This window comes from Patella vulgata, chromosome 5 (genome assembly GCF_932274485.2).
Source record: "Patella vulgata chromosome 5, xgPatVulg1.2, whole genome shotgun sequence".
Lineage (NCBI taxonomy): Eukaryota > Metazoa > Mollusca > Gastropoda > Patellidae > Patella > Patella vulgata.
The window spans coordinates 49,121,185-49,145,833 of record NC_065883.2 but is presented as its reverse complement, the minus strand read 5'-3'; the positions used below and the strand labels follow the sequence as shown (position 1 = coordinate 49,145,833).

The 24,649-nt window shown below is 34.4% G+C and overlaps 1 protein-coding gene across 1 annotated transcript in view; it reads right to left on the bottom strand.

The window, feature by feature from the left end:
* The window catches only part of LOC126821174 (dihydrolipoyllysine-residue succinyltransferase component of 2-oxoglutarate dehydrogenase complex, mitochondrial), a 70,557-nt gene that overhangs the window by 27,570 nt on the left and 18,338 nt on the right, over window positions 1-24,649 (bottom strand). The window contains exons 2-3 of the mRNA XM_050549560.2: window positions 23,527-23,557; window positions 5,994-6,036 (exon numbers count right to left, since the gene is read on the bottom strand). Coding sequence (XP_050405517.1) covers window positions 5,994-6,036; window positions 23,527-23,557 — 74 coding nt within the window. The remainder of the gene's footprint in view (window positions 1-5,993; window positions 6,037-23,526; window positions 23,558-24,649) is intronic.

Genomic DNA, 24,649 nt, shown 5'->3' with positions numbered 1-24,649 from the left:
ATACTAGACAAGGCAAGCTCTGTTTCTGATCGCACGCAGTTATAGTACAATAACAAAAACGGAAGTAGAAATCCCGTGAGATGCGTGAAATTATGAAATGAATACGTGACAAATTTCACATGTCTAATGCCAGAGAAAAGATTATATTTTGATGGCATTTCTTGGATTTCTGACATTTTGAATTGGGTTTATGTTTTTAAATAAAGAAATAAGTACACTAGGAAATGTTGAGGAATATGTCGATTGGAATAGTGTAAGTATTTAATTGTTTTAGATGATACTGTGTGCTAGAGTCGAATGTGATTATTTAGCAGTTGGGCGTCACTCGCTCGTTGTGGTAGAGCGACGTTTACTGGCAAAAAAATTTCGGTGTCATTTTTTTACTTTCTGTATGTAAGTCGAAACGGAGTATAAGATGATTGCCAGAATTTTGCTGAAAAATGTATCGACTTATGACCCAAAACAGCTTTCATTCTATCGTATTACATCACATAATTTTGTAGGAATATTACTGACATAAATTTAAATACTGTACAGGAATTATATATCAAAAATAGTGAGATGTACCTATTTTTTATTACGTGCGAATTTGAATATTTTGTTGACACTTGATTTCTGTGTGTGGTCTAAAACTGCCTGCTTAAATAACAATAAGAGTTATGTCCCTTTATTTTGGGTAAAAATGTCTGACAAGAAAAATTTTGAAATCCCATCACTGGACGAACGCCTAAACCAAATCTTTAACATGTTTTGCTCTGAACACCTCATGTCTCCCAAATGTGACAAAAATATCGAGCTTTTTTATGTGTTAGCCTTGTAAAAAAGTTATTGGCTCACCAATGACTCACCATGGAGGGAGAAATGGTGGCTAGATGGTTAAGACGCTGGCTTGCTAGCCTGGAGGTCGGGTGTTCGATCCCTGCATTGGCCGAGAAAGTGTATATATTGGAATGCACTAAAAAGATCCCCTGGCAGTTGGAATTCGATATAAGAGTAGGCGATAGTGCTATCATCCGGGGTTTTGGGGACCTGCTTATGGTCCAACCTTCGACGATGGGTTATATGTTCAATCTAGTTGGGAGTGTGAGATTGAACATACAATAATTCAATAACTCTTTCTTCTTGGTATAATCTTATATTCTGTAACAATACTTAAACAATAATAATATATATACAATACTGACCCACAGGCTAGGTAACTTAATAAGGAACAGCATCTAAGAAATAACTTATCAGAGACCTGCCCTTTTGTATGTCCCTTGCCTGCCTGTAGTTAAGTACCTATGATCTACAATCTTTCCTCTTTAAATATACTAGAGGTTACTTGGTAACAATAAACAATGAATAGTAATTATATATATTTACACTTAATAATATTTCATAGTTGTTATGGGGTAGTATTTAAGTGACATCCATTCATTCATTTACTAAGTTGACTATTGGGCCTTGATTATGTAATGTTTATAGATGGATTACCTCATTACTACTAATTGTCTATTATCTCTGTCATAGCTGACTATTGTTCACTCATGTTAGATAATCCATCTTGGGTGCCCATTTATGGTGTAAGTCTATTACCTTATACTGAGTGAATGACTGTGTTAAATACTACCTGATCATATATGGACGCCCCCTATTAAAGTGTCGACCCGACACTCAGATGTTGCACTTAAGCTCTTTCCCCGACACCATTCTGGTAGGCCTATATTGAAGGAGCTAAGTCTAACTCAATATTTTCCATGATATTCGAATTCCCAAACACAAATCAGAATTCACTACTGATCAATTTCAGTCGATATTGATGTTATCTTGCTGTTAAACTATAGGATCCTAATATCCAATATTTAAGACATAATTAACATTTTATAATAAGTACACTATGGTGTTGGGTATCATTTTATAATGAACACATAAAAACATATCCTACAACACAATGTGGAAGTAGTTAGAAAGGCTGATCCACAAATTACAAAATAATAATTTAAACTAAAAGTGTAGAATGCATTAAGCAGGCATAAACGATTACCATTCAATTTGAACTGTTCCAATATTTCTGGTTCCAAAAGAATAGAGCCATAAGCAAAAAAAAAAAAAGGTACCATGCTTCATAATGCGTATACATGTAATTACTATCTCTATTCAGTTCAGTCCTACTCTGATCTTGATTTGCATGTCAGATAATAAAGGATTATTCTTCCAAATTCTGCTACTATTCGATCATTAGTCACTTGTTATGATCTGTTAAAATCTGCTTTGAAAATATAGAATGACACCTTATATATACATGGTTTTATAATATAGTAAAGTATGAACACTCATCTTGTGAATACATATACAATCGGAAAAAAAAAAATACAAGAATATTTATCATTTAACAGCAGAAAAATAGGTGTGATGTATATTACCATAATAGCCTCAATATCAGACAAATATAGCTTTCTCAATTTTGGATAAATGTATCTTCTGAACACTCTTTTTTGGATGTGCTAGTTAGATCCCTACTTTGTTTGAAGGAATGAGATCAATGTTACTTACAAAAAATAATTTTGTTATAGTACTTATATAGCAATGATCGTCACCGATGATATATAAGCATTTCTGTATGTTGAATCATTTGGTTAGCTAGGCCATTTGACTCTATATACCTCTATGTACGCCAATATATGATATGTGTTAAATAAAAATAACAAAAAAACTCAGATCTCTTTCCTTATTGCAAATTTTAATCGCCTTTTACGATTCACAATTTAGCTTGCGGATGATGAATTCTTGGGCCCACATCATCAGAGGTAGCTATATTTTTGAGGACGTTTCCTAGCACTATCATGGTTAGTGTTATCTGATACATAAATGGGACACAAATCCATGTGTGAATTTTGAGAAAACCTATAGTTCTGATATGATGAATAGCCACTATGATAATTGTAATCACACCTACCTTCTGCTAGCCTTGATTTTTATTCATTATAATCTATTCTATTGTTTGGGCCTTGTTCATACTCCATATAATGTCTTGAAACTTGTTCATATTCATGGTTGCCTTGATTCGACAGTGCATAATAGTTATTCACGACCTCCTCTAGTTTTGATTGTTCGTTTTGATGAAGTTCTAATTTTTCACTGTTTTCTTCCCTTGCATAATAATTACATATACTTTCTGTAAATTTTGCACATTTTTCGACTTCCATTACTGTATGAGACTTGTCTTTATACGCAACCCATTTTTGTATTTCTGTTTGTAGTCCATTTCTCATAATTTTTGCTGTCCAATCCTCTGGAAAATATTTGGATCTCATTAAAAGAAGTCTTTTCATTTCTGTAAGGTAATCATCCACAGATTCTCCTGGTTGTTGTTTTCTCTGTGTAATTAGCCTAAACACTTCTTTACCATCATCCACTTCTGTACAGTATTGTTCTATAAAAGCACTTTTCACGGATTTATACTCACTTCTTGTTTCTTCTGGCAGACATTTTAACCATACAGCGGCATTGTCTTTCATAGCTAATCTAAGGCCGGCTACTTTATATTTGTCCTCTTCCCAGTTTTGAAGAACACAATAACTTGTAAATATGTAGCATGGTTGTTACAACTCTCCATCATTCTTTGTTTAGTCGAAAAGAAGAAAAATCAGTAAAATATCAGCTTTCTTTTCTAGGGTGTAGACACAAAGAAGAACACTCGCTTGGCTTGTGAGATTCCTTTAATCAATTGGCACTCCCCATATATCATCCGGGGTTTTGGACCTGCTTATGGTCCAACCTTCGACGATGGGTTATATGTTTAATCTAGTTGGGGGTGTGAGATTGAACATACAATAATTCAATAACTCTTTCTTCTTGGTATAATCTTATATTCTGTAACAATACTTAAACAATAATAATATATATACAATACTGACCCACAGGCTAGGTAACTTAATAAGGAACAGCATCTAAGAAATAACTTATCAGAGACCTGCCCTTTTGTATGTCCCTTGCCTGCCTGTAGTTAAGTACCTATGATCTACAATCTTTCCTCTTTAAATATACTAGAGGTTACTTGGTAACAATAAACAATGAATAGTAATTATATATATTTACACTTAATAATATTTCATAGTTGTTAAGGGGTAGCATTTAAGTGACATCCATTCATTCATTTACTAAGTTGACTATTGGGCCTTGATTATGTAATGTTTATAGATGGATTATCTCATTACTACTAATTGTCTATTATCTCTGTCATAGCTGACTATTGTTCACTCACGTTAGATAATCCATCTTGGGTGCCCATTTATGGTGTAAGTCTATTACCTTATACTGAGTGAATGGCTGTGTTAAATACTACCTGGTCATAGTGCCGCTGCCCGGGCAAAATTTCCCTCATAGCACACTGTATGGCGTATGCCGTCTTCATTAGCCCAGTATAGGAGCAGAACAGCAGGACGTTAAACCCCATTTCATTTCATTTCATACTCACCATGGAAAAAGCCCTCTACAGCCAATTTTAATTTTTTGATATTTTTGATGCCTAATGGGTGTACTTTCCCTAAATAATGTTTAATACCCGTGTACTTTTTTTTATATATATATACCCTGCCGGCAACTCACCGGGGATGTTACCCAATATCCTAACTGCCCAGAAACTACCCAATGCCCTAACTGTTCAGAAATTACCCAATGCCCTAACTGTTCAGAAACTACCTAATACTGTAACTGTTCAGAAACTAAAAAATCTGTAAATAGGCGAACAGCCTTCCCAGATTTCTCTCAGCTACTAGTTTTGTTCTTATTCGAACTCTTCAGGCTTAAATGAGGATGTGCGGTGGCCCTCTATATATATAGTGTCGGTGGGCACTGGAGCACATGTGATGTCACAGATGGACCGGAGGGCTTAACGAGGGCTTAAAAATAACTATTAGGTTATGGGCGTGTATGCACTAATTTTTTATCAGCTTTCGCCGTAGGGGTACCACGGCTAAATTTATTGGGAACTTGTCCTTGTTTTTCATATTCGGCCTTGAGTTAGGCTAAGAATTATGCTACTATTTCGCATACTTTGAAAAGTGGCTCTAGGAAAATCTTTCTTGAATTCAACAAGGAGCTCACGAGGTTGTTTTTGCGTTTCTCGATTGAAATGTTGTAAAAATACCCAGTCTTCTTTACTGATGTTTGATTCTGCCAAATCATCGCGATTCGATGTGCCAAAAACTGGCCAGGCCTCTAGTAGGAATAGTAGTGAACGTCCCTATTGTGACGTTACGGGATACCCTAACTGTTCAGAAACTACCCAATTTTCTGTTCAGAAATTAAAAATGCTTACTACTACCTTTTTATAAGCCTGAAAGATTTACAAATATGACATCAACTTTCTAAGACTACCAGTATAAAGACTATTTTTTTACACTCTGATGATTTAACTAATGATTAAAATATTAAAACTCCTTCATATGCTCAGATAATTTAACTAATTATTAAAATACCCAAATTATTAAACACATTCACTAAACTTAAAACTCCTTCTTATGCTCAGATAATTTAACTAATTATTAAAATACAAAAATTATTAAACACATTCATTAAACTTAGTAACTGATTTTAACCTCTTATCAATAAAAACAGATTTTCAAACAATATGTAAATACTATGTAGCATTGATTTAATTTGATTTTTATTATATTCTTGATTATATTCATACATGTAATTCTGTATTTATGGAAAGAACTTACATAGTAACAATGATCCTATTCTGTTTTGAATAAAATATTGTTTAAACTAAACTGTGATATGTACCATATTTAAACACGATAAATGTCTTTAATTTACCTCAATATATAGTGTTGAATTGGGCTTATCTCATGTTATTACAATTACATGGTTAAATTTTTGCTTCGAAAGACTAAGCAGAACACAAAATTGTTTATATCTCAACACTGGCCCTTAAAAGTTTCAACAAAGACAGAATGAAATAGATCTAATAATTTTAATGTATGAATATAGAAATGGTAACATACCTGTTCGTACTTATAGTAGATAGACATCGTGTAGTAGTTACACCTGCAATATAAATTATACTTTTACCACTGGGCTAAAAAATAACTTCAGGCCTTTTTCCATTAGGTTAATTTCTACCAAGTAGCCTCCGTATCTAAAACTCAAATTCAAACTATGGCACCAGTGATTTTTCCTAACACTATACCTTATTTAGCCATATTGTACAAACAGATTTGTTAGAGCCCTTAATATGCCCAAACAAACTTTAAACTGCATCCTTTAACAAGCCCCAAATGTGTTAACTTCCCAAAATGTGTTCGAAATTACCATTTGTAATTCGAATTAATCCATTGAAAAGAAATGAATATAGTGTGTAAAGTGTGCACAAGGAAAGTTGGACGGATTGATGTATACAGGTGACAAAAATATACATCCACATTACTTGCTGGTTGGCATATATATATAAACAGCCTATGTTTATTCTTTCTTGAACACCCAATACCACTTTTAATACAGAACCCAACATGGCCAAGAAGGTATTAAAGGAATAAGAGCACTGGTTAAGAGTATGTGAATTTTCAAAATTATTATATTTTAATTATTATATTAAAAGGAGTACAAAATGTTAATGAAAAAATTAAAGTTATGAGTTATCAAAATATGCATATCAAGATGTTTGGCCTTAATGGAACATAGCAACATTATAAGTATATCCATGCAACACATCTATCAATTCTGCTTATAAGCTATTGAGTTGGTTAGGGGAAAAAAGTAGAAACTATTTCAATTGAACAAATCTTAAAAAGCATCAACAAACCTTACAAATTTGGTTGAAGTCCATCAAACAGTTAGAAGAAGTCAGTGAAGACATAAACTGTTTGGAGCGATGGGCTAATAATCAACCATTCAGCGATCAACAAGCCAACAGTGAGGGATTTGCTCTGCCTCAATTCAAAATAAATAGATGACACATTAATTAATTGCACATTTATCTTTTTGTAAAGCATTGAGCAATCGTACTGCTTATCTATACTTAGACTAAGCAGAAAATTCTCATAATTGAGGTTTTGATGTAGTGAAACTGTACACCTTATGAACATCTCCACCAAGTTTGAACATTCTAACTCAATTGAAATCACTTATCATCTCATCACTGAATTTATTCAAGGTATTGATGTAATGAAACTATAGTATACTCTGAGTTTGACCACCCTCACTCAATTAGAATCCAAGTTATTGGACTGCAAAGTCTGGACCTATTAAATTGCTTATAACTCTTACTTAACCCTAGCAGTAAATGTTCATACACTTAACTATACACTTAATTTTCCTTACTCTCATTTTTATACGCCCACATAGAAATGTGGATGAAAATTGCCGTCACTCCCGTCCGTCCATCATCCACAATTTCTTGTGAACGCTCTAACGCCAAAAGTTATCATCCAATTGTTTTAAAATTGATATATGTTGTTTACATTAGTGAGATGAAGAAGCCTATTTAATTTCAAATAATTTCAGTTTATAATGTCTAGAGTTATGTCCCTTGTTTCACTTTGTTGAACCTTGTGAACGTTCTAATGCCAAAAGTTAACATCCTATCTTTGTGAAATTTATATGCAATATTTAAATTAGAGAAACAAAAAAGCCTATTGAATTTCAGCAATTTCCGTTTATTACTTCTAGAGTTATGGCCCTTGTTTCACTTTGTTTTACCTTGTGAACTCTCTAACCCCAAAAGCTATCATCCTATCTTTCTGAAACTTATATGCATGATTTAAATTAGTGAAACGATGAAGCCTATTTAATTTCAATAATTTCCGTTTATAACGTCTAGAGTTATGGCCCTTGTTTCACTTTATTGAACCTTGAGAATGGTCTAACGCCAAAAGTTATCATTCGATCTTTCTGAAATTTATATGCATTATTTAAATAAGTGAAACGAAGAAGCTTATTTCAGCAATTTCCGTTTATTACATCTAGAGTTATGGCCCTTGTTTCACTTTATTGAACTTTGTGAATGCTCTAACATCAAAAGTTATTTGCCGATCTGTATGAAATTTACATGCGTCATTTACATTAGTAAAGAGAAAAATCCTATTGAATTTCAGCCATTTCCATTCATTACTTCTAGAGTTATTGCCCTTGTTTCACTTTGTTCAACCTTGTTAATGCTCGACTGATGAAAGTTATCATCTGATATGTATGAAATTTATATGCATCATTTAAATTTGTAAAACGAAAAAGACTGTCAAATTTCTACAATTTCTTTAGATTACTTCCAGAGTTGAGGCCCTTGTTTCAATTTGTAGAACCTTGTGAACCCTCAAACGGCAAAAATTATAATCTGATCTGTATGGAACTGTCTTGTAAAGGCCCCCAATTACCTACAAAGGAATAAATATGCGACAACCCTTGTCGACCGCGCGGAAGATTTAGCCGCTGTGGGCGTATGTGTCGTTGCCTGGCAACTTATCTTTAATACAGTTATTGTGTCCAAAGCTCAGATTAAGCAGAAAATGCTCATCATTGAACTCATCAAGACAGTCACCTTTTAATCACTCAAAAAGTGTGAAGTAAAGGCAGGTGTGAAGGAGTGGGTAGAGGTAGGGGACGAAAAAGGGAATAAGATAAGTGATAATAAGAGTTTCTACTACCAAATAAGGTCAATAGTTGTTGCTGTAAGTCTACGTTTATATGAAGTTATAAAGTAATTAGTGACATAAAGAGTATAGTCTATATCTTGGCTAAATAAGAATATTTTAATCTGACTGGAAATGGCATGGTATAAACACTGTTAAAGTAAGGACATGATATTATATCTATAAAATGTTCTTATTAGTCCAGTGGCTAAAGGTGGGGGGGGGCGTCACCGAGCTGTGAATTTGCGGGAAATGAGTTCACGTTGATTTAAATGATGATTTTCTTAGAGCTTGGTACAAACATTACTTTTTAATTCTTTTGCACAGAAACAGAAACCACTTGGTTCAAAATTAACCTGAAAAGTGTTTTCTCATTTGCTTTTTCGTTCAGTATTAATTTTGTCAATCAAAACATTGAATTATAATAGTACTTTTCAAGAGATCTGAAAATGTAGGCCTACATAACCAGCGGCTGCCAGGCAGGATACGCCCACATTTACGAGAGATGGATAGAGAACAAGCTAAACGAAGGTGATTTTTCCTACAATCAAGGGCCATAATTCAGGAAATTACATTTCGATATGCGCAAATATCAGAAGGAACCAAGATCTTTTGGTTATAAACTTAAATTTCAAGTTTCAACAAAATCGGATAAAAATTGTGACCTCTATAGGGTCCACAACCTTGATACACCATATTTTTACACTATTTGAAAAAGAAGGGTGGCCATTTTATCTGTCAGTTTTGAGTCGAATTTTAAGAAATTCGTACTTCCGGTTTGATCATTGTCAGGATAGATTTTAAAGTGGGATGGGAACTTAAATATCTGTACCAGAAGAAGTTTCAGAAATATCCTCTGAGCAGTTAAAAAAAAAAAAAAAAAAGAAAATTAGAAGAGCATTTTCAGTATATTTAAAGGGACAATAACACTCTTGCTGGCTTGACAGCTCCAGAAAATAAATAATAGCCTTATTCTAAGTACTAGATGTTTAAGTGTCCTACCTGTTGTGTAAATTATCTATTAAATCCTATTTTACTTGTCCAGAGGGTTCGAAAATATTTTTAAATCCAAGTGACATTTGAAAAGGTTTATGTTAGGCTTTTCAAATCATTTAGTTGAATTTTTCCAATTTTTTTAATTAGTTGTGTTAAGATGAAATTTGTATCACCAATTAATTAAAATATTGTAAAATAGTACAATTTGTTGACCAGAATAAAGATTGGGACATATTATTCAGTTACAACAAGAGTGGTATTGAGACTTTAATGATTTTTTGACTTTTTTCAAAGATTGAGGTCCCTTTTCTGACCCTTTATATCATACTGAGGCTTTTTAAATTTGGATTCACTAGGGTACCCTAGAACACCAATAGAACTCTGAGTAACAGAAGTTTAAGAAAAGAAATAAGAGTAGTTTTCAAGATAAAAGCATCTGATTGGGCTCCAAAAAGGAAAATACTGGATTTTCAGCATCCCATAATATATTGCCTAACAAGCGAATTTGTATTATTTGGATGACATAAGTTCGTCCATTATTCGGGCTATCCAATAACACTTTAGTTGTTTTCATTCAATGAAATCTGGCATAGTAACCACTATTTTTCGCAAGAGCGCATTTTTTAAAACTTTTTTTTTTCTCAAAATAACGGATATTTTTTCGACTACTTCCATTGAGCTTTTTCAAAAAAAAAAGAAGAAAGATAGGTTGCCAGGCAACGAAACATACACCCACAGCAGCTAAATCGTTCGGGCAGTCAACAAGTGTTGTCGCATATTTTTTACTTTTTTTGGTAATGAAATATTTATAATACACTAAAATCTGATTAAGAGTAACAGGGTTCCCGCGGCTTCGTCAAACATTTTTTCAAGGATATTTAAGGATAAATATACGTCAAATTCAAGGATTTTCAAGGACATTTCTTAGCCTAAAGTTACAATTTTTCATCTTAAAAATAACCAAAACATTACCAACTATCGTTTTAATCTCATATTTAAAAGGAATTGAAGACATTTGAAACAAAATTAAGGATCTCAACTGAAATTCAAGGATACTTTCCTATTTCCGCGAAATTCAAGGATATTCAAGACCTTGAAAATGAAATTTTAAATTTAAGGATATTCAAGGATTTTCAAGGACCGCGGGAACCCTGAGTAACAACTCATGAAGTAATTATCAATCTGAAGTCAATCGGATGATAACTTTAGCCTCTAGAGCGCCACAAGATTTTTCAAAGTGATCAAGGGCCATAACTTTGGCAGTAATTATCGGAAATCGTTGAAAATCAATAGGATTCTTTGTCTCATGACCTCAAATTTGAAGTCAATCGGATATTTACTTTAGCCTCAAGAGCATCCACAAGATTTTTTGAAGGGATCAAGGGCAGTAATTATCGGAAATTGTTGAAAATCAATACGCTTCTTCGTCTTATGACCGTTAACACTGCGTATAAATTTAAAGTCAATCGGATATTAACTTTGGCCTCTAGAGCGTCCACAAGATTTTTGAAGTGATCAAGGGCCATAACTCTGGAAGTAATTATTGAAAATCACTGAAAATGAATAGACGTCTTCGTCTCATGACCTTAAACACTGTGTATGAATTTAAAGTCAATCGGATATAAACTTTGACCTCTAGAGCGTCCACAAGATTTTTGAAAGTGATCAAGGGCCATAACTCTGGAAGTAATTATAGGAAATCGCTGAAAATCAATAGGCTTCTTCGTTTCATGACTTTAAACACTGTGTATAAATTTAAAGTCAATCGGATATTAACTTTGACCTCTTGAGCATCCACAAGATATTTTGAAGTGATCAAGGGCCATAACTCTGGCAGTAATTATCGGAAATCGGTGAAAATCAATAGGCTTCTTTGTCTCATGACCGTAAACATTGTGTATAAATTTAAAGTCAATCGGATATTAACTTTCACCTCTAGAGCATCCACAAGATTTTTTTAAGTGATCAAGGGCCATAACTCTGGCCGTAATTATCGGAAATTGCTGAAAATCAATAGGCTTCTTCGTCTCATGACCTTAAACACTGTGTATAAATTTAAAGTCAATCGGATATTAACTTTGTGGACGCAGGACAGACGGCCGGACCGACGCCGCGACAATATACGACCACATTTCAATGTGGGCGAATAAAAATAGAAGAGCATTTTCAGTACCGGTAATTTAACGATTTTTCAATTTTCTTACAAGATTGAGGCCCTTTTTGGACCACGTATATTATTTCAATACTTTTATTTTTAGAATCGCACCATAGACCACCATAGACTGGGTAAAAACAGTTTAAGAAAAATCGTAGGTGTTGTTTTCCTAACCATCGAAATCGTATCATTTAGATGTCATATGATAGTCCATTAATGGGACTATCCAATGACGCTTTAGTTGTTTTGGTACGCTAATATCTGACAGAGAAATCAAGTTTTTCGCAAGAGCGCCAATTTTTTAACCCTTTTTTTTGATTTTTTGAATACTTCCGGTATGGAGATCATTGTCGGGATAGTTTTAACAACCAGTTTGAGCACTTGAATGGTCACAGGGCTCTATAATGAGAAATTCTATGTTCAAAAGTGCTATAAATGCAAAAATGTCAAAATATATTTAAATTTCAGTATCTCAATAGGCTTACATATTATATATTATTAGAATCGTCATTAGATCAGTTATCTAAATGTGTAAACTTTTTTTTGAAAATCTGTAAAAATAAGACAATAATAGAGCATTTTCAAAAATTTAATGATTTTTCGACTTTTTTTGATTTTCAGTGCTTTTTTCCCCTATTCTAGTTATTTCAAAGTTTTATTGGGTGTCTTCCAGCACAAGACTACCAAAAGGATTTTCGATAGAGAAAGTTTAAGAAAAATCGCTGGAGTAGTTTTCCAAATCAGAAAATACTTGATTTTCGACGTGTCATATTTAGCTTCCTATTTATTGTACCTGTATGAATTGAGTATCATATGATAGTCCATTGATCTGGCTACCCAATGATATATAATTATTTTCATCCGGTAATATGCGACGGAGGAATCACGTTTTTGCCAAAAGCATCCATTTTTCTGCCTATCGGACATTATTTTGACTACTTCCGGTTCACGAAATATTGTTGGGATTGCTTTATCTGTCGGTTTGGCCATATGTCTTCAGGTTCCAGAAGTTTCAGAAACATCGCTTAGGCCGTTTAAAAAAAATAAGGGTTGAAAAATTTAAAGAAATTTGAAAAATAAAGGGCATTAACTCTGAATGAAACTTATTTTACTGGAATCGGTTGGACTTCAGATATCGAAAAATGTAGGTCAAATTAGAAAATTTTGAAAAATAACAAAATTGGCTCGTAAACAACATATTTTCAATTTTCGAACAATAGAAGTCAACGACAAAGTTTCGAAAGTTCGAAATGTTCAACTGCTATCATTTAGATCCTGTGACAAGCTATCCAAAAATGTAATTAGGGTTTCACACTGCGTAGCTTGTGTGAAACACTATTGTTTTTGTAAAGATTATTATTAGGGTTTTTGTTCGGATTATTATTCTTATTATTATTTTTCAATTTGAGCATATCTCGAAAACTACTTGTCAGATCGATTCGATGTCTTCGGTTTTACTGGGAAAGTGGGTTTGACTTAAATTTCAAAGCTATTTCTAACGTTCTGCGACAATGCGAAATGTCCAAAATCACCAAGTTGTTGTTTTTCGAAATTTTGCCGTAATGTTATCAATAATTGTCGGATTGTAATATTTGATACATTTTGACATAGCCGGAGACAAGGCACATAGCTACAGTTCTTTAGATTTTTTATTTTCGACGAATCTTTGGAGATATTAGGCGTCAAATTTTGAAAATTTTAATTTTTACGAAAAACTTTTTTATTAATGAATATTTTTTTGTGGTATTTTACCTAAAGTTAAAGAGTCATCTGATTTTACCAAAAATGGCAACATTTTTTGTCACCGTATTTTTCCTTGGCCCCTATTGGCTAATTCAGTTTTTCAGTCCTGGATTAATTATTTATTGCTCGATTTGTATAAAACAAAGTTCATATGCTCTGTGGTCCGAAATGTCAATTTTTTTGTTACCTGTACATTTTCCTTTTGGCAAAAGAAGTGACGTAAATTTAGCAAAAACTACAATTTTGACAGTTCGGTACCACTTTTTGAAAGCAAATATTATTTTTTTCAAATCTGGTATGACTGAAAGGGTGTGCCCTGTTAAGGCGCAGAAATCATTGGGCTCAGTTTTTTTTGGCCATACTATATACCGCAAAACACAGGAAAACAACCGGAAAACACCCTTTTATACTTAACACCGGAAAAACTCTAAATACCGGAAAACATCCCAAATACCAGAAAACACCCTAAATAGGTAACCCAGTGACTGGTCCTGTGTGCGGTTTTGGACCAAGTGAGCGCCGATGAAGGAAGGTCAAGGTCATTACGATGTTCGTTTTACAAATGCCCCCCCCCCCCAAAAACGCTGGCATCAGGGTGGCATCAGGGTGGTACGAATTAGTGGAAGGCACGACTAGGCCAACTCCTCCCTAGGTTACAAAAAATCGCATCATAAAACAGCAAGTATCATCAAAAGCGAGTTAATAAATCTCTGAATAGTTCGAGTTGAAGTTCCAGGTTTAACCGCTATGTGTCCTAATCACCAAACGAAATGGATGCCACGCAATTCTCGGACAGGCTGTAATCTGAAAAGTGTCTATCCTTTACAAGAGCTATCCATCTTGCTGGAAGGGCTAAAAATCTACTTGTTTCTGAGCTTACTTTCATTCTAGGGTCAAATATAATCGCTTGAACCATAATAATATTCAACATATTCCATCATATTCCAAGGGCCGCACACAGGATTTTTTTCTGGATTACTTTTCAAGCTTTTTTCCCCAACTTGTTGACCAGTTTTCCTTGAGAAAACCCCCAACTTTCGCCCAATTGTCCATGAGAAAACTACATATTCTATCTTACTGCATTGACGGGAAGTGGTAAGCTGGACGTCTGTGAAAAGGGTTGATTGATAAATTTTCAAGGAAGCAATTGTTGTTTTTGTTTGTGAAATAGAGGACTCTAGCCGATGAGGCTACTTTCCCTCCAGAGAACCTCAGGCTAGTGCTGACGCCGATTCGATTCTCAGTCCTTTTTTGTATTATCGATACATCGGCAAAAAATACTAATAGTATTTAATTAGCTTTATGTGACCGAGGAGTGCGAGGACTCTGAGGAGTTCACAAGTTCGTCCACTAGAATAAAAACAAGCCAACAGTGAGGCTGATGTCCCCCGCCGAAATAGGAAAATAATTAGAGGACACATATAAATTTATCACAAATTATCTTTTACAAAGTATTGAACAATCAAACAGTATATCTTTACTTATAGTCTAAGCATACAATGTTTTTGATGGAATAATTATAGCATATTAAGGGGAAAACATGCTCTATGCCTACAGATCTAGAGTTTGGTTGTATCAACGGGTCTATTTTCCATCTTGCTGCAAGTTGTGCAAAGTTCACTGTTTTCTTTCTGTCATTAAATGTCAATTCATTATTGCATACTACATATTTAATTAATTTATAATAGTTTCTTTTTCAATTTGTTTTTTCCATTTATTTTTTTATTTACCTTGCCTATATTCATTGTATTGGATTGTATTGGAATTGCTCAATTGATGCTTTTATCAATACCTGGTTATAATATTATGACATGTAATGTGGCAAGTTGAGTCGGGACATGTAGGCTATAATGTAACCTAAATGTATACATAAGTGGATTTCGTTTCATTTTTTTCGAAAATATTGTACAGATAAAAGAGGAGGAATTACAGGGGTAATACATTGGAAAGCTTCTTCAAGAACTAAAGCATAAACTATATAAACGAGCTTATAAAAAGGAAAAGTTTGTATAAAGACGTTTCGTTTGCACAACTGGGTGATGATAAATCACGTTTTGTCTTTCTAGCAGACGACACCGTTTTACGGCGAAAGCAAGCGCTCTATTTGTGACGCTTAATTTATTTTATTATTCACTCGACGTCATCACTTAGTAGACTTACTATTTTTAATATGTTGTCTTCGGTATAAAGCTGTTTATGCACAAAACCAAATACTATGACATAGAATATTTTGTTTCATGGTTTATCGGCATTCTATTTGTCACTCATTCTATCGCTATTTATAGAATAGGCTACCTTGGTTACACAACTACGGTACCAAATGTATCTATTAATAAACTGCTCCCACTCCCAGGCTACAATTTGTACATGCTGTGTCTGCTAACAGGTATTTCCTACCAATCAAATTGTTTATCTCTGCTTACCCTAAGCGGAACGGACAGACAAACAGACAGACGGACAAACCCATTTTAATAGTTCCCTGCTTTCTTCGAAAGGCGGGGGACAATAAGCATGAACATTTACTCAATTCGAAGATCAACCAATCAAATTGTTTATCTCTGCTTACCATAAGCGGAACGGACAGACAGACAGACAAACAGACAGACGGACGAACCCATTTTAATAGTTCCCTGCTTTCTTCGAAAGGCGGGGGACAATCAAAGTAGGAGAGTTATTGTTTTCCAAAGTCTCGACCAATCAAATTGCGTATCGCTCTGCTTACCCTGAGCAGAAAATGCTCATTATCAAACTTAGTCAAGGTATTACTGTAATGAAACTATACACCAAGTTTCATCAATCTCACTTAATTAGAACTAAAGTTATCGTGTCCCAAAGCATCAACCAATCAAATTGCTTATCTCTGCTTACCCTAAGCGGAAAATGCTCATCTTCGAACTCCATCAAGGCATTGACCTAATCAACACATACACCAAGTTTGAACATTCTAGCTCAATTAGGAAGAGAGTTATCGTGCCCCAAAGTATCAACCAATCAAATTGCTTATCTCTGCTTACCCTAAGCGGAAAATGCTCATCTTCGAACTCCATCAAGGCATTGACCTAATAAACACATACACCAAGTTTGAACATTCTAGCTCAATTAAAAGTTATCGTGTCCCAAAGCATCAACCAATCAAATTGCTTATCTCTGCTTACCCTAAGCGGAAAATGCTCATCTTCGAACTCCATCAAGGCATTGACCTAATCAACACATACACCAAGTTTGAACATTCTAGCCCAATTAGGAAGAGAGTTATCGTGTCCCAAAGCATCAACCAATCAAATTGCTTATCTCTGCTTACCCTAAGCGGAAAATGCTCATCTTCGAACTCCATCAAGGCATTGACCTAATAAACACATACACCAAGTTTGAACATTCTAGCTCAATTAGGAAGAGAGTTATTGTGTCCCAAAAAGTGTGACGGACAGACAGACAGACGGACGAACCCATTTTAATAGTCCCCTGCTTTCTTCGAAAGGCGGGGGACAAAAACATCTTTTCAATATGTTTTTATAATTCAAAATAAAACAATATATATGTAACGGAACAATTCAATGAATCCCGCACAAACTATTATTAGGCTTGACCTGTTTACCCTACGCTTCCGTTATGTTTGTCTCCATTTTCCAGTGACTACAAAGACTGCGTTTGCTGGTTACGTCCCCTTGCTATTGTGTCCTTTAACCCCAAGGTCAATTTCACGGTTCATTTAAATGACCAAACAAACTGTCAGAAGGATAATATTTCGCGGCCAGTTCTTAATGCTAGTTTTAAAACGATTCAGTCTTATTTTCTGCCACGAGCAATAGAGAATTCATAAACCCCTATAGACAGGCTTTGATACGATCCGTATAAATAATGCAAACGCTGTCTCTTGTAATCACCTCACCCCTCATGCCTTCACAACAAATTTGAACAATGGCTAACAAGTGTCAATTGAAGTGAATCGGACGATATTAATGTCAATAAATAACAGAAGAATATTGTGGAAATAAATTTATTCAAATAAATCGACATTTCTATAATAGGCCTAATGATAATGTTAGGGAAATTTATGTTTCTATCAGAAATACTAATGTTATTTCTGTAATTTTTGATTAACAAAATGGCGGCAAATTCCCGATGCATCGATACGAGAATCGATGTTTGCGTCCGATGCATCGATGCGTAAAATTTTACTTGATATCAGCACTACCTTAGGCAACCAATTTGTTTTATGTACTACTATCATAATAAAACATTACTATGTTAACCACTTCCTGGTGGCTGAAGACTTACACCGAATGCTTATTCAGAAAAAAATGTCCTTGAGAAAATGTTTTTTCAGACAATCGATATTCGAGATGTCTTCTGTTGCACAAATTATGCTGCACTGTGTAAGAACTTGCATTCTTTGATCTGAAGATTGTAGATGGAAAAGTATCATTTGCACTATTTCAAAGTAAACCTGCATTTTCGTATATCATCCCGTAATTTGTGTTTTCCGGTATTTAGTGTTTTTCCGGTGTTTTCCGGTATTCAGTATAAAATGATGTTTTACGGTTGTTTTCCTGTATATAGTATTGCCGTTTTTTTTAATTTTTATTTCGTTTTCAGATCATTTCAATTTAAAGGTGAAAAAAGGTGAAAAAATGAGCTATTCACAACCCATTCAGGCTTTTCATATTTTATCATATTTTTTCGAAACTTTCATAAACTAGTAGCAATAATCCATACGAAGAGAATGTATGTGAAAATTAGTTTGTAATATGAGCAGTTGCCGAGAAATGGGCAATTTTGCATGAGTCACTTTCTACGCTAGTTTGCCTGTAAAAGAGTCAATTATTAATCGATTTTCATACAAGTGAAACCATTTGATGCATAATGTCAATTTTAACTAGGTCAAACCAATTTAACATTTTCAATGTCACCGGAAATGACGTAATTTGGGCAAAAATTGTATTTATAGCCTTCAAAACCAGTAATTCATTCAAATGAGTCGTATTTGTTATTTGTTTAAAATTTTGATATTTGATTCCAATCAACTAATAGAATGAACCCATACGATCATATAGATATCCCAAAATAGTTTCTAACTTGTTCATTTGCGAAGAAATAGACGATTTTCAACAGGTAAATTTTCAAGGTTTTTGGTCCATAAAAGTGTCAATTATTATTCAATTTCCATAAAATTTTCACCGTGTAGTACCTAATGCCATTTACAATTTCATTCAAGTAATTTAAGATTTTCATTATCACCGGAAGTAATGTCATTTTGGCAAAAACTGTATTTTTAGCCTTTAAAACAGATATTTTATTCAAATGAGTCTGATTTGTAATGTTTCTAAAATTATGATATTTCATTCCAATCAGCAAATAGATTGAACCCATACGATCATACAGATACCAAAAAATGGTTTGTAACTTGTACGGTTGCAGAGAAATAGACAATTTTCTACAAGTCACAGTTCAAGGTATTTGGTCTATGAAAGTGGCAATTATTATTCGATTTTCATAAAATTTTCACCATGCGATGCCGTATGCCATTTCTGAGTTGATAAAACTAATTCAACATTATCATTCTCACTGGAAGTAATGTCATTTTAGGAAAAACTATATTTTTGGCCTTCAAACCAAATATTCTTTTTGAAGTGAGTTTTATTTAGTATTCGTTTAACATTATGATATTTGATTCCAATGGACATATAGATTTGATCAATACGATCATATAGATGTCAAACAATTGCTTTTAGCATCTTCCCTTGTCGAGAAATAACAAATTTTGTCAGGATCATTTTTTAAGATTTTTAGCCTTTTTAATTTCAGTTTATAGGTTCTAGGTTAATTATTTATTGCCCGATTTGTATAATACAAAGTTCATATGTTTCATGGTGCAAATTCTCAACTTATTTTGTTACCGATAAAGTTTTGTGTCGACACCGGAAACTGAGAAATAACAAATTTTGTCTGGGCCACATTTAAAGATTCCTTTCGCATTTTAATTTCCCATTAGAAAGTCTCATCAGCTAACTTAGAGGTAAGTAAGTAACCAATGAAAATGCCCCCGTCTGTCCGTCCATAAATTGTTTGTGGACACTCCACAGGTCACAATTTTTATTCGATTTTGAGGAAACTTTTATGAATATTTTTTGATGGTATTTTACACGGGATTAAAGGGTCATCTGACTTGAGCAAAAATGTGAACAATTTTTGTCTCATTTATTCGCGTTGGCCGCCATTGGCCAATTCAGTTTTTCGGTCCTAGATGACCTGGCGCCTGGTACGTTCGGGCATTTTTATGCGCGAACTCTTAGGTTTTTTTTACTGGCATGCGCACAGGTACTATTTCTTTTTCTTTTAACAAGTACCCAAATCGGGGATTTCGTGCGGAGGTAGTTCGGAGGTAAACAGTCTGTGAAGTACAACACTTTCCACTGTACCTGTGTATCGCTAATTATAAACCGAATGTGTGAAGACAGTTCATACATATCACTCAAAAATTTTTCAGTACAAACTCAGTTGATTCACGCTCGATTTGCTACTAAACAAACCCATCGGTTTATTTTCTCAACAGTGTGACCCGAAGTGACCGCGGATTTATTGACCTTGTATGAACTTATCCATAGCTATATTCTTACACCGAGAGAAATTATCTAGTCTCGGTGAAAAGAACCATGGTCATCTGGTAGAAAATTACTTTTGTATTTTTTGGAACGGAAAACAGTGTTTTTAGAAGCAAACTAACCTGCCGCACATGAGGAAGTCATTATACTAATAATAAAAGGCGAGACCTCTTTTTGCGGCGCAGGCTTATCACTGAGTAGTAAACCGTCCACAAACACTAATACAGGAAGCCTAGTGACGAGTGTAGTAAGTAGGCTATAGACTATAGGTTTGAGTCGAGATTACTCGCTTTCAGTTTACTCTGTTTTTGCGATAACCAATTATGTGAGAAATACCATACTGACATTCGGTTTTTAAAAGTTGTACGCGAACTAAATGCGTTTGTTAGATACTGACAGAGCAGCCCCGAGTCGAACAATCGCCGCCCGAGCTGTCTTCGTCAGCTAGTTTCACAATATCGTGCAATAGGTGTATTAATGTGATTTTTAGGTTTAACCCCGCAAACAATGCCAAAATAGTGTTTTCACTGCTTACAGAAAACTGAAATTTAAAAAAAAAATTTTTTATGAGGGTGACCCTCCCACACACTCCCTATCGAGCTGCCGCTCGGTCTGCGCAGCCTCATGCCTGGCACATACTGTCAACATTGTATATTTTTCCGTTTCCGCCCTTCCCCCCCACAATATATATTTCACGGCTACGTTGCGACGGTACCAGCATACCCAGTTGTTGACACCCATTACATCACTCCTGTCTAACAAATCATAAAGCTGTGGTGTTACGGTGGCGGCATAGTATTTCACCGTAACACCACAGCCACTCTAACCATTCATAATACATCTAACTATCCCTTTACAGCACTTCACTCCCTACACATTTCCCCTCGTCCTACTTTCCCAAACGTCAACAACACATCTCATACATCCAGTTCGCTGATTAACCCTTGTACCACGTCTACTGGATTAATTATTTATGGTTCAATTTGTATAATATAAAGTTCATAAGGTCCGTTTTCCAAAATGTCATTTTTTTGGTTACCGGTACATTTTCCTGTCGGCAATGGAAGTGACATAATTTTACCAAAAACTACAATTTCGGCAGTTCAGTACCACTTTTTGAAAGCAAATATTATTTTTTTCAAATCTGGTATAACAGAAAGGGTGCGCACTTTGAAGGCGCACAAAACATCAGGCTCAATTTTTTCAATTTCGATTTCGGGCTATTTCGATTAAAAGGTGAAAAAGGGTGTAAATTTAAGCTATTTACAACCCATACAGCGTCTTCATATTTTCAAATATTTCTTTGTAACTTTCATAAACTTGTAGCAATCATCCATACGAAGTGAATGTATGTGAAATTTAATTTATAATATTGCACAGTTGCCGAGAAATAGGCAATTTTGCATCAGGGGCGGATCTAGGAATTTTGAAAAGGGGGGGCGCTGCAAAATGAAGGCATTGACCGCGGAGAGGGGGCACACCGCTGTGGGGGGGGGGGGGGCGCTCCAAGAAAATTATCCGTCATTTCCTTGCATCTGTAGCCATTCCAAGAGCTATTTCCCAGACTGGTGTGTTTGAGTCGATGGTTTGAGTCATTTTGGATCCCTACAACGGGTTGGGAACGGACATATTTGAGTCTGAGAAAAGGCACATTCAGCAGTAAAAAAGGGCACGGTCGAAAATTAGGGGGGGCGCGCGCCCCCTATTGAATTCGCCTCGGTGCATGCGTCACTTTTCACGTTATTTAGCTTGTAAAAGAGTAAATTATCATTCGATTTTCAAATTTGTTTTACCATTTGATGCCTAATGGCAGTTTTGATTAGGCCAAACCATTTTAACATTTTCACTGTCAACGGAAATGACGTCATTTGGGCAAAAACTGTATTTTTAGCCTTCAAAACAGGTATTTTATTCAAAGGTCTGGTTTGTAACATTTATAAAATGATGATATTTAATTCCAATCAACAAATAGAATGAACCCTTACGATCATACAGATACCACAAAATGGTTTCTAACTTGTACAGTTGCAGAGAAATAGACGATTTTCTACAAGTCACTTTTGAAGGTTTTTGGTCCATAAAAGTGTCAATTATTATTCGATTTTCATAAAATTTTCATCATGTGATACCTTATGTCAAAGACGACGTTATAAAACTAATTTAACATTTATAGTATCACCGGAAGTAATGTCATTTTGGCAAAAACTGTATTTTTAGCCTTCAAAACAGATATTTTATTCAAATGAGTCTGATTTGTAACGTTTTTAAAATTATGATATTTGATTCCAATCAACAAATAGAATGAACCCATACGATGATACAGATACCACAAAATGGTGTCTAACTTGTACGGTTACAGAGAAATAGACGATTTTCCACAAGTCACTTTTCAAGGTTTTTGGTCTATAAAAGTGGCAATTATTATTCGATTTAAATAAAATTTTCACCATGTGATGCCTTATGCAATTTCTGATTTCATAAAACTAATTGAACATTTTCATTATCACCGGAAGTACTGTACACTTACATGTAACAAATGTATAAAATGAATTGATATTGCTGGATTTGGTTGATTCTGCGTCCATTTTATTTGATGTGTGCAATGCTTATGTGGAAACATGTTTAATGGTTTCATTGGTACCGGAAGTGACATATGTTTACGGGTAACATGGCATCGGTGAAACCTGTCATTACTGCATCGCAGTTTTAGTTATTTTTGGAATAGCTAATGAACTTTTGAAACCAAGGTTGACTTCCGGTTTTCGAACATTCAGGCATTTCTGAAAGTCTGAAAGCCTAATTACTGGAAAAAAAACTTAAATACTGAAACATTTGGGAACCCCAATGGGTTTCTGTGCTCCAAGTCATCTTAGTGTGCTCATGGGCTGCCAATGGACTTCAGTGGAGTCGATGTATTTTTGAGTACTTTTCTGATTTTTTTATAACTCTTTTGGGTGTTTAGATTGCCCTCTATAAAGTAAAGATGTTGTTTCTGTAAATGTCCAGCCTACAGTCATGCCAAAAATCACATTTCAGCTGCATTATGTACGTCTCACCAGCATTTCTGGTCAAATCAAACAGTGATAGGTTTTGATTCTGTCTTAATTTGGCTCTTTCAAGGTGCCCTAAAAAAAAAAACTACCCAATTTCTAGATTTGGAGAGAAAGTTCAAAATGAGTAAAATTGTTTAAATTCGCATGTTTAAATTATAAGGTGCCTTCATTTGAAGAAAGCTAAAGAAGCACTACCCAAACAACATGTCTAACTAATTTGGTTGATATTCATCAAGCAGTTCACCCCAAGAAGAAGTTGAAAATGTAAAACCTTAGCGGTTGGATGACAGATAAGTAAGATCAGGAACAGTCAGTATGAAAGGCTAAAAACATAGTATATTTATTGAATAAGGAATCTGACTCACCAAGTATTTGGTTTAGTTCTTTTGGATGCAGCTGAAAAAGAAATTTTTTTTTTTAAAAACTTCAAATCCATTTTGTCAAAATATAAGATGTTCAAAAGATGGAATATGAGAAGCAATGTGTTGATGAGTAGGCTGTTAGCATTCATCTTAATAAACAGATAATAATAAAGATTATGGTATATCATTGTTAAAGACATGTATATTCCTCAACAACTGGCACAAATTTAAACTTATCCAGACTACCAGGAAAAATTTATTTGTTATTAAAAACAGTATATCTTTCTACTAACACAACACAGTTTATATGGAAATACAATCACTGGTTTATAAGTATAGCACAACGTTTCGACAAGTATTCTCTTATCGTTATCAAGCACAAATGATTTGTGCTTGATAACGATAAGAGAATACTTTTTCGACAAGTATTCTCTTATCGTTATCAAGCACAAATGATTTGTGCTTGATAACGATAAGAGAATACTTGTCGAAACGTCGTGCTATACTTATAAACCAGTGATTGTATTTCCATATAAACTGTGTTGTGTTTTTAATGTGTTCAATCGCTAAATGCCACTCAAGGATTATCTTTCTACTAGTTAATACACTCTAAGGGATCTATTTTGACAATTATACCATTTTACAGTAGCTGCAATTAAGAATTACACCTGCTAAGTAATAGATAAGTGTTAAGGACTGGCCCAAGAACGCACTAAGATCGCGGCCTAGATGATGATCTAAAATAATCAAATTAAGAGGTTATATACTTTCAGATAAAAATGCATTGGGAAGGTTCTAATAGATTATTGATATCTTTAGAATAAAAAAAACAAAAAAATTCTGTTCTGATAATTTTAAAAAACAATGGGTTTTTTCCTTCTCAATAAGCCTACATCAAACACGATTAGAGTCGACAATGTTGTCCATTTTCAAATACTAGGGGTCACATCTAGACAATTAGTGTCAAAATTTTCACAAGATTCCATTTTATCATTACATACCCACCATTTGTTAATAGCCACAAGACCTCAGAAGCTAGCTTGCACTCAGCTTGCTACATCTCTTGCTTACTTAAGAGAATCTTTGCATTCTTGAAATCAAACTCTAAGGTTAAGTTCCCAGTTTC